At 37.6% G+C, this 12,045-nt stretch overlaps 1 protein-coding gene across 1 annotated transcript in view; it reads right to left on the reverse strand.

Annotated features, from left to right (window-relative positions):
* The window catches only part of LOC103776227 (serine/threonine-protein kinase MRCK alpha-like), a 79,914-nt gene that overhangs the window by 12,803 nt on the left and 55,066 nt on the right, over nucleotides 1-12,045 (reverse strand). Inside the window, exons 6-12 of the mRNA XM_008943726.1 lie at nucleotides 11,650-11,743; nucleotides 10,679-10,879; nucleotides 9,836-10,084; nucleotides 7,562-7,641; nucleotides 6,282-6,448; nucleotides 5,702-5,824; nucleotides 556-689 (exon numbers count right to left, since the gene is read on the reverse strand). Coding sequence (XP_008941974.1) covers nucleotides 556-689; nucleotides 5,702-5,824; nucleotides 6,282-6,448; nucleotides 7,562-7,641; nucleotides 9,836-10,084; nucleotides 10,679-10,879; nucleotides 11,650-11,743 — 1,048 coding nt within the window. The remainder of the gene's footprint in view (nucleotides 1-555; nucleotides 690-5,701; nucleotides 5,825-6,281; nucleotides 6,449-7,561; nucleotides 7,642-9,835; nucleotides 10,085-10,678; nucleotides 10,880-11,649; nucleotides 11,744-12,045) is intronic.

The following is a 12,045-nucleotide window of genomic DNA, read 5'->3' on the forward strand; positions in this document are numbered from 1 at the left end:
GAAAGGCAGTATGTTACAGATAAGAAAATAACAAACTGGCGAGACAGAGAAGAAGAAATAAAGCCCAGTATTCCTTAACTGCAGTTATTTCAAATTACTTTTCAATCTTCATATCTGGGCCATTTTTCACATCTCTCTTCTGGAAACACTTCCATGACACAGCCTTAGTCCTCTATTCTTAACACTTTTTTCCCCTGCTACACTCTCGCCCATACTTCAGATTAAATTGTCTGGAATAGTTCTTCTCTATTCTGTCTTCTAACCACTAACATCATCACCTTAATCTGAAGCTATAAAACCTTCTTGGCAGCCATCAAACAGTTTGAATTATGGAGTTGTTCACTGTCTGGAAGCAGACACCTAGAACCACCCAGCAGTCATACAATGCATTAAATAACATCCTTGTCTTAAAAAAAGATGCAGAAAGCAAAGTAGGTCACATTACACATTTGTTATCTGCTCATTAATTTTACACTTGAAAGTAATTTCAAGCAAAATGAACACAAATAAAATGGTCTTTAGGGTTTAGAAGACTTGCTGACCAAATGCTTTTACCTTATTAAGATCTTCCCTCTCTTGCTTCAGCGTTCTGACCTGTTTCTCAAATGCCTTTATTTGTCTGGAAGCGTCATCCAACTCCCGCCTTGCAGTGCTGGCCTCTTCAAGTTGCTGTTCTAGCTGACCAGAGTCTAGAAAAAGCAGCAGGAGGGGGGAAAAAAGCATTATTCTAGAATAGCCTAGTCTAGCTGCTTGAAGCCCTTTCAGTATTCATTTCAGTTTCCATTTACTGACAAAATAATGCAATTTTTTTCTGGTTTTGAATAGGGAGCAGCTTGTTTTAACTGCTATTATCTGCTTTTAACAAAACAGAATGAAAGGTCACAGCCAACGGGACATACAAAATGATTTCACAACACAGAGAACGATAACAACTTGCCTTTTCATGTTATAATAATCATGCACTATACATAATTGTGTAACGTGTGCTTTAATATGACCTATATGACTTTTATGCACTGTGATGTAATATATAATGCATCTTTTATTACACTGTAATCGTAAGCAGTCTCCCCCCAAACTCCCCCAGAAAAAAAAACAGTAAAAGTAATGGATCACTCAAGAGCTGGCAAGCATTCTCCTGCTGATAAGTAAAATATCTGAAGTCAATTTTAAGTGTATTTCTAGTGTGACAACCATTTGAGTTTATGTGATCTGCTTTATTACTGCTATAAATACAGAAAAACTATTACAGGCAGTTTCTTACTGTCAGTTACACAGTAACAGTATATTTCTAGGCCACAGATACATAATGTCATAGCAATATGCTCAAATGTTACAACATGAGATGTTGAAATCCATAAAATATATCAGCTGAAAATTTCTAGCTAGTGGATGGGTTTCTGCCCCTTCTAGTCCTTCACTTAAAACCAGGAATTCAAAACAAGACATATATGAATCATAGAAGGTAGGTTAATTCCAGGTTCTATGCAAACACTGGACATTTTGCCTCTGATTTCAGTTGTGGCAGGCCTTCAGACCGTATTTATTTACCCACAGAATGGGAACCCATCTATCCTCTTAGTAAGAAACTTTTACTACATTTTCATAAATGTAACCCTAAGACTGGTGCTTGAAAAAATCAGATATAAAACCACAAATTTCTAAGAGCTGTAATTTCTGAAACACAAGAATTTAATAAGCAAATGAATACCATTAGTTTATACTAATACAAATATTCACTATTGTTTTAATTGATTGACTCTTGTTTAAAAATTTTAAAGAATGAATTTAAATAAGAGTTGTAGCTTAAAGACAGAAATTATTAACTGCCTCTCTTATGTAGTCTACTCTGAAGTCACCAGCAGAAAGTTAGTTTATATATAGCTCTGCTGAGCCAAGATAAATTTCTCTTCCGTGCATGAACTGGTTTGTTCCACAGCTCTGTTTTCTTCTTCCATTGCTGCCCTTTACATATTTGGCAATATTAAAGATTCCTCAAAGTTTTCTCCTATGTAACTCAGTGAACAAAAATTATAACTTTGACCTCAAAAATTGAAAGCATATGCTAGCTTGTCATTTCCTGGAAAACTAAATAGACAAGAAAAATGTATTTTTCTAAGGTTCCTCCAGTGACGCTCCAGAATTTGACACAATTTTTTTTCATTTTTTATTACCATTTTAAGCAGGTGTTTACTTTTACAGCTCCAGAAGAGGCAGTAAAACAGGTTAAAGAATATAACCAGAAGCTAGTTGTGACATACGTGTAGTAAGTGGTAATTTTCCATCTAATACCACCCTTCTTGTTGCTAAAATTTTAGCTAATACATGCAAACACACACTGTAGGATGTTATTACATTACGTTTAGTTGCCCAAGACATGAGCCCAAAGCCTGAAGTTTAACTCTGCACCTGAACCGAACCTTCTTACAGCTCATCAGATCTACACTTGGAAAGTTATGTATTTTGAAGGCCCAGAAAACTTGGAACCAGCTCCCCTACATTTGGAAGTGTTCAGGTATGACCATCATTTGTTTTGTGCCTGTACCCTGTCATTAATTTAGTTTCAAATATACCTCACAACAATAAAAATATAATGTTCTCTTTTCCCAATTTTATCAAATTAGCTTGTATTAGTTACAACTCAAGGCATAAATGTCTTCTAACTAATGGCTGTATTGTCTGGACCAGACAAGGCAAACAAGTATACACTGGAAAAGATATATGCTGACTGGGGATGGATTAGACAACTCCACATCTTCCTCATTTGGTCACACTATTCACTTCCAACCCAAAAAACAAATGCACATATTGTACCTGGGAATAAACATACAAGTATATATATGTGGCACAAAGCAGAAAATTCTTAATGGTTACTTAAGGGAAAACCTCAATAATAAAGGCCTTCACCAGACACCGACTTCTTTTAAATTTGAGAAAGTCTATCAGCTGTTTTAGAGAATGTTCCCACAACTATTTTTTTTCCTTTGGTTTTCATTACTAATGAAGAGAAAAATATCTCCAGTAATGAACTAAATCCACGCTGCAGCTCAATAGCCAAGAATAAAATATAATTTAAAGTTGATCCTGATGCTTTTCTAGGAAAGGCTGGTCCCATTCAAAAGCTGTTCTTATCACTGAATCATAGAATAGTTCGGCTTGGAAAGGACCTTAAAGATCATCTCGTTCTAACCCCCCTGCCATGGGCAGGGACACCTCCCACTAGTCCAGGCCGCCCCCGGGGGCGGGGACCCCCCCCACTAGTCCAGGCCGCACAAGGCCCCAGCCAGCCTGGTCTTGAACACGTCCAGTCATGGAGCATTCACAGGGCAACCTGTTCCACTGTCTCTCCACCCTCATAGTGAGAAATATCTTCCTCATTTCTAACAGAAATCTACCTTCTTCCAGTTAGAACCCACTACCCCTCATCCCATTGCTACAAGCTCTCATAAAAAGTCCCCCCCCAGCTTTCCTGTAGACCCCCTTCAGATATTCAAAGGCCTCACTGATATCTCTCTGAAGCCTTCTCTTCTCCAGGGTAAACAACCCCAATTCTCTCAGCCTGCCTTTGCAGAAGAGGTATTCCAGCCCTCTGATCATCTTTGTGGCCCTCCTCTGGACCTGCTCCAATAGGTCCATGTCCTTCTTGTGCTGGGGGCTCCAGAGCTGGATGCAGTACTCCAGGTGGGGGTCTCACCAGAGCAGAGGGGGAGAATCACCTCCCTCGATCTGCTGGCCTCACTTCTGTAGATGCAGCCCAGGATATGGTTGGCTTTCTGGGCTGCACACACACATTGTTGGCTCACGTTGAGCTTTTCATCATCCAGCACCCTAAAGTCTTTCCCCTCAGGACTGCTCTCAATCCATACCCCACCCAGCCTGTATCTGTGCTTGAGATTGTCCCAACCCATATGCAGAACCTTGCACTTGGCCTTGTTGGAACTTCCTGAGTTTGGCATGGGGACACTTCTCAAACCTGTCAATGTCCCTCTGAATGGCACATCCCTTCCCTCCAGCATGTTGACTGCACAGCTTGGTGTCATCTGCAAATTTGCTGAGGGTGGCCTCCATCCCACTGTCTGTGATGCTGATAAAGATGTTAAACACCACCAGTCCCAGTAACAGTCACTGAGGAACACCACTTGTCACTGACTTCCACTTGGACATTGAGCCATTGACCACAACTCTTTCAGGGCAACCATATAGCTCCACCTTTATCCACTGACTGGTCCACCTGTCAAATCCATGTCTCTCCAATTAGAGAACGGTATGTCATCTGGGACAGCATCAAACACTTCACAGAAGTCTGGGTAGAAGATATCAGTTGCTCTTCCCTTGTCTGCCGACACAGTATCTCCATCACAGAGAGCCACCAAATTTGTCAGGCCTGACTTGCCCTTGGTGAAGCCATGTGGTTGTCACCAATCACCTCCTCATTTTCCATGTCCCTTAGCAGATCCTTCAGGAGGGTCTGCTCCATGATCTTGCCAGGCACAGAGGTGAGACTGACCAGCCTGTAGTTTCCCAGCTCTTCCTTTTTGACCATTTTGAAAATGGGGGCTATGTTTCCCCCCTTTCCGGTCAGTGGGAACGTCACCGGGCAGTAGATGTTGCTTTCGCATTCTTGTAAGATGTTGCTTTTCAGTGGTCTCAAAAAGTCAAAACCAGAGCTGAGGACTGACGCAGAACAGAGGTTTCTGATCATGTTTTCTTTTTCCTCATTACAATAGCAAGTGGAGGGACATTTAGCTGGAGAAAAACTTCACAAAAACCTTTGTCCTGACATAGTGCCAACATGGCACCACTCAAATCAGAGTGATACTCCTGAGCTAGTTAAGCCATGTTCACATCCAAAACTAATGCTTATGGTACAATACAAAACTGCTGCATCATGCCAGAGCAGCTGGCCAACTGTGTAACAGACTTTTTTCAGACTACACATTTTTAACAGCATATCATCTATGTGCTGCAGTGTGCAGTTCACACACAGAGTGTTCTGCTCCATAACGCAGCAGCAGAGTCTAAGCATCACTTCCAGGCATTCTGCTTGGTAAGGTCAACTTATTCTTTCTGTGGGTGTCACTGCTGACATTCCTGACACTTCTAGAAACAGAATGAAGTCTTTTCACAAATACAAATCAGAATATATCCTTTCTGTAGTTTCCTCCAACCTTTCTCTCCTGTTATTTTTTTTAATCTTTGCCACAGGTAAGATATGGACATATAGAGATCCATCTACCAGTACTTTTGTCTGATTTTTTTCTCACATACGATGTAGACATTTTCCTATCTGGATTGACAAGAGGAACCAGATTTGTCGTCCCTGTTTCTCTGGTTCTAGTCCCAACACCTAAAAGTGTTGAGAAATATTGTGAATTTTCCTAAATAAAAACCATCTTGCTGTACTTCCTTTCTTACTGAAGATGTTTCTGATACTGGGCTACATAGACCTTTGCTTTTTGAACTAGTTTGGGATTTCTAAAAAAAGGCAGCATGACATTAATTAAAGAAAATCAGCTCTTTACCTGCACAGATTTCAAAAATACTTTCCAAAGTTGAAGTACTGAGATAATTTGATAGCCATATTTTTTAGTTACAACAAAATCTTCATGAACTCTCAGAAGCAAAGAAATTAAATGGAAAGGAAATAAATGCTTCATTTATCCTGTTACATTTTTTTTTGGCATTAATATTTATAACATACCTGTCACCTGTTTCTTCAACTTTTCAATTTCTTCTTTCAAACTTTTAATTTCTAAATCTTTGCTTGCTGTTATTGGGCCATCCACTGTTGAATACTGCAGAGCCTGGACTGTCTGAGTAGACTCTAGAAAAAGATGGAAGAGAGAGGGACAAATTACATGCCTGATAGCTGGGAAAGTAAAAAAGATATTACTGATAAAGTAAGACATGCCAAAAGACCCTCCACTGAGGATTCTACAATTTATAATTTCCAAGTATTAAACACCTATTTTTCATTAATTGTCTGCTGGACAAATTAAGTTCTTAGAGGTTTTAAGAATTAATTCTTTATGCCATAGTAACCAAGGCACAGTGTGAACAAACTGAGCGTGTTATAAGAAGTTGCATACAGGGGATATTTCAGGCATAAGGAGTAACATAAGTTTAATTTGTCAACAGAAATAAGCAAGATAATTCTCTTCTGCTAGAAAGCATTTCCTGAGGTATATTTAATTTTTTCCACATTATAAACCATAACTTACAAAGCTGTAAGCTTCTCTAAGTCAAAAAAGTGATTGAATGATTTTCTTTAATGACTATACCTTGCAGTTTTCTACTAAGTTCAAGCTTTTCCTGTTCTAGACGTCTTATTCTCCTCTCATAAGCTTCTGTTGCTAAACTATCCTCCAGAGTTCTTTGAATGCTGGCATCAAGATCCATGGAGGGTGGTCCAGCTGTCAATCTTAGACAGCTGCGGTCTGAAAGCACACTGGGGGGGGGAAAAATTAACAGTACTGGATTTTACAACAGGCTGTGTTTAAAATATTTTTTTTTAAATCAACCAACAAATAGGATTTTTTAAGCTGTTATTTACTATGTAGTTTATTACACAGTCATATAATACCTTGTTAGCATGCGTTCATTAAAAATTTGATTTATTTTTACCTAGCATGAGTAATCTCCTCAATGCATTTTTTTGTTATATAAAAGTGAATGAACTCCTGATTAAAAATTAACATTATGGACAGTCTACGTTAGCCAGATAGTAAAAACCAACCATCTAGATAGTCAGTACAATTACAGTAACAGTTTATTTAAAAATACTTTATCAAGTCTCCTGAATACTTTGAAGACAACAATCACAACAGATGATGTGAAATTATCACATGACACTAGGGCACGTACGCAACAGAAATGCTGTGTCCCTGATTCTGTGGATACCCATGTACACATACCACTACTTAGGCAAATAATCCTTTTGACAGGATATGTCACAGGACATGTCACATAACCAGCAGCAAGCACATGTGTTTGCAGAAACACAGGCCTGGTTTTTCAACAGCTGCAAACATTATTTGTTTTCATAAACAATCAAGAAGCATACATGGACTTCCTTCTAATGCCTTAATTTAGCAGTAGTGATTAATGTGACACCACATTAATACCAAATAGCAATAAAAGTGTTTGTGGGATTTTTTTCTGTTTTTATATTTCCATTCAGACTTACAAGAGTGTCAAAGGACAAGGAAAAAAACAAACAAAACATTTTTAAAGCCAAATAATAAGCCAAGTTCTCTATGGGTCCACACATCTGGTCTTAACTTTGTCATCTGCAGTTCATTTCATATGTTGTGTGAATACCACCTTTCTCAACAAAACTCCTTTGAACACAGGTGCTGGCCTTTAAATTCATGTAAATTTTACCTGTACAGAGCTCATTCTTTTGGACAGACAGAATTTTAAATATAAACTAAATTTAGTTAGTTTAGAAGTTTAGTTATAAACAACATTATCTGGTATCTGTTTGCAGCTGGTTTCAGAGATAGTCACTTAAGATGTTACACAACTATCCTACAGACAATTTTGGAACTCCTGAACTTACCAGCTACTTGTGTATGTGAAACCCACAAATGGTAAATGATGGCCAGAAAATGCAGTGTGGGATGGTGGAGGCATTGTTTCCTAGAAAAACAATAGGACAGTTGAGTAAGTAATATCCTACTGGACTTAAAAGACTTTCCATTTCTACTGCATGTGAAGTGTTAGCAATTATATCGTACTAACCATAGTCACAGTCACCCTTTCATTCCCTCTTACACTCCTCTCTGCTATTTAGTCAGCAGGGCTCCCTGCCTGTAGATTTATCAACCTCACTTTGGATCAGACTATCTCTCTTTGGAGAGAACACTAGTCAGACATTTACTAGAAAGAAGTAATACAACAGGGTTTTCTAATCCCATCAGTGCTTTGCCCATTTCTTCCTTCAGTGCTCCTTTTTCCTGCCAGACCAAGAACCACAAACCAAGACAAACCTTTGAGCTTCTCCTCATGCTAAAATAACCCTGTTGTTGTATTATTTGAACCATTACTAACTTCTAATATTCTTAAATGTCCGGTGAAAAGTTTCGTATTTAATCCCAAGATGCAAAATTTATGTTGCTGTACTAGAGATGACCCTAGTGGTCATCAGAATAAAGTCCCAAAGATTATTACGCTAAAAGTGCTAGAAGGTTCCAAATTTTAAGAAAAGGTTAACAAATTATTAAAAAAAATAATAATAATAAAAAAACACCCCACCAAAACACCAAACAAACAAACAACAAAACAAAATAAACAAACAAAAACAAACACAACACACCCAAACCCCAAAACCAACACGCAAACCAAACAACAGACAACCAAAGAGACAGCTAGATTATGTAACTACATCAAGTCTAGATTACTGGCCATTTTGGAAACTAAGGACAAGATCATATTACAAAGCCCTACCTTTCCACTAATTGGTACTAAAAGTATCATTTATTACACACTATGGTTAGAAAAAGTAGAATTTTTCTCCTTTTTTATTTGCATATTTCATAGATTCAAATTTCAAAACTGTCTTTATGACCAATTTTAAAACACAAACCAAATACATAATTGTGTGATTTTAACAGTCCATATCACAGTTTTCAGCTGCCACACAGGTAACTGAATGTTAGTTCTAAAATACCCTATCTAGTGATTATGATATAAGGTACTGTAAAAGAAGTTGCTTCTGTGTTTATTCTTTGGCAGAGATCAAAATAGTTATTTTTTTCTCCGTGTTTGTATTCAACCTCATTATCATAGTGACAAAATGATACCTGAATCTGTATCTACCATGCAGGCTACTGAGGAAACTGAGGAAAATATTACAAAAATGCAGCTAGACTGATTTGCTTAATTTGCTTATATGAAAGGTCTCCGAGACCTACTGCTCCACACCACGTATGTCTACCATTGCATTTAACCTAGTCCAAGAGTTTTTTTGTGTTTTCTTGTACAGTTGGAAGAAAGGGAATGCAAATAATGCTCCTCCTCCCTCTATCAATTCACATTGCCTATCACTTAGGTGCAGGTCCAGGAAGCTCAGTGGAACTGAGATACGAAGGCAGTTCAGAAAACAAAAGCAAAAACGGTGAAAATGCTTCACCTCACATATAGACAGCAGATTTCTGTGTCTTTCAACAAACAAACAAAAAAGTATTTCCAAGGACACAATACAAGGCATTCTTCTAATGATAAGACCTTTATCATCTGTCAAAGTTCCTGTTCAAAAGCACAGAAAGACTAAGGTTGTTAAAAATCAATAGTTGCAAAGCTTTTTAAGCAAAGGCAAAATAACTTCTTCTGAAGGAATGACTGTATTGTTCCTCCTAAATTTCTCAAAACTCTTCAGAAACAGACTGTAAAGATTTTAGTGGGAATGATCTGAATGGAATCTGACAGAGATATGAGCAATTAGTGCACAGCACTACAATAAAATTCATTATGCAAACTTAGTACAAGTCTCAACAATGCTCTGCTAGAAGCCTTCCAGATTATCTACATATAAATATATTAATTCTTTATCAGATATGGACACTAAGAACTTGTTCCTGCTGTAACATATGAACCTGTTTGTTAAATACATGCAAAGTTATGAAGAATTTATAAAATTGAAGCTACCCTTACACATCTATATTTGGAGGATCAGCCTCTGAACCATGAATGTATTCCCTCCACAGCTCTTTAAAGCAGCACTTATTTATTGTTTATGCAGAACACAGTGAACACTGAAACTCCCATTTACATATTCTTCATTATAAAGTATGATAAAAGGGAAGATTTGTCAAAATGTTGATTCCGTACTTACAGAATTTTTTAAGCAATCATCATCCACATCGAAGTTTGAGGTATCAGTGGGGCTGCTGACCTCTGGGATATAAGGTGCCTCACAGTTTCGAATGTTGTCCCAATCTATCCCAGCAAAAAATGGGTGGTTCTTGAAGTCTTCTATCCCATTTTGCCCAAGTCGATGCTCTCTACTACAAATGAGCCTTCGGATGAGGTCCTTTGCGCTTTCAGAGACGTCTGTCACTTGAGCAGGAAACTGAAACCTCTCCTTAAAGATCAAAATAAGAGAAAATAGTTTATTACTAAGAAAAAGTTGGAAAAAAACACACTTCTTTGTGAAAATCATTATCCAGAAGAAGAAATGTGCAAATACTCCAGTTCTTAAATACATGCAGAACGTTTTCTAGGAAAAAGACTTCTCCAAAGGACAGAAACTATTGAAATTTTTTTGACTCCTGGTTTTTCTTATTTACATTTCTCTTACACTGTTGAATTCTACAGCTACCTACATGTGGAAGAACATTTAAGACTCTTCTGCGTAAGCCAACCATGGATCCGCCAGAAGAAAGTAACACAAAAGGAGTGATGTAATGTAGCCAAGATTTACTCCACAGAGTGAACTAACAGCCATGCTTCAAGTTCCATATTTTTAGTTTTGAACTGCTTTAGTCTAAAGCAAAGCCATCTGCAACCCATAACCATCAACCTTACTAGATGGAAACACATTTTTATTTTCCTCTACCTTTATGAACATTAACATAATTAGTATTTAAAAATTTGGTTTTAAATAAGTCTTCAAGTTACCCCCTATTACTTATTAAACTTGAGCTTAGAGAGAGACAGAAAGAGAAAGTGCACTAACTTTGTGGTTCATTATTTTCCCATAGGTCTCCACCAGGGACTCAGCATAAAAGGGTGTTTCTCCATAAAGCATTTCATACATGCAGACTCCCAGGGACCACCAGTCACACTCGGGCCCATACTTCCCTTTTCCATCTTCCATGGCCTGCAAGATTTCTGGAGAGATGTAGTCTGGCGTTCCAACTGCCACTGAAGACTGGACCTGTAGAAGTTACATTTCCAGGACTAAAATCAACTTCCATTGTTACAGACACTGTCGTTTGTGGTGTTGGGCGTATTATCTATAAATGTAGCCTGGTGTTTTCGTTGTAACACTATCAACTACAGGCAGGCAAAGGCTTCTAAATTCATAAAGAAATACTTGAGCATCCAAGCCACTACAATAATAGGCAACCCAATAATATCCTTTTGCTAAATTCTTACAAATATTTAATAAGAGAGACCACAAAACTGTCAATTCTTATGCTTAGAGATGTTAAGCAATTACAGATTAAGTAATCACATATACTAGCACAAATACTACATAAAACTATGAGATATGATTAACATACTGGAACTACATTCTAGTCACACCTACTAAGACTGCGCAAGCTTAAAAATACTACAATTATCACATCACTATTTTTCAGTATCTCATCCTACTTATACTACAGCTTACATTTTCACTAAAGATTAGAGCTCACAGCTCAAAACTGGAGATTTATAGTTGATTCTACAAACACCTACTCAGTCCTGATAGCGCAGCTTCTCTATTCATGAGGTAGCTACATGTATCTGAAAAGCTTTTAATATACAGTAAATCCAAGCAGTGTGCTGTCACATTTTCAGCCACGGTTAGTTACATATCAATATCATCACAATTCCATTTTGTTTAACAAAAGACACCTTTTCTCTTTATTAGCACACATTTTTAGTATCTAGGAAAGGACTGAAGAAAATGTTCTTAGGAATGTATCATTCTTTCTAATTTACCGTTCCATCTTCCATCAGTTTCAGACAAGAACCAAAATCTGCTAATCGGATATGTCCATTCATATCCATCAAGATGTTGTCTGGTTTAATGTCTCTGCAATTAAAATACATTTCAGAATTAATACAAAAATATACCGTATAACACATAGTGCAAGCATTAACTCTGCAACATTCATCATTCAAAACCAGCAATAGATCAGTAGACTGAACACAATCACCCATCATACAGTCAAATTTGCACCAGGGACATTTCATGACAGGCCCCATAGATCAATCATATAACATCTGTTAATTTTAGTAAGTACTGTGTGGTTGAACTCTCATCTCTCCCAGGTAAACAGGAAACTTTTACTTGCTCTAACTTCTGTACATAAAACTTTTAAATCACCTGATGAG

The sequence above is a fragment of the Merops nubicus genome, unplaced genomic scaffold (assembly GCF_000691845.1).
Source record: "Merops nubicus isolate BGI_N331 unplaced genomic scaffold, ASM69184v1 scaffold537, whole genome shotgun sequence".
In the NCBI taxonomy this organism is placed as follows: domain Eukaryota; kingdom Metazoa; phylum Chordata; class Aves; order Coraciiformes; family Meropidae; genus Merops; species Merops nubicus.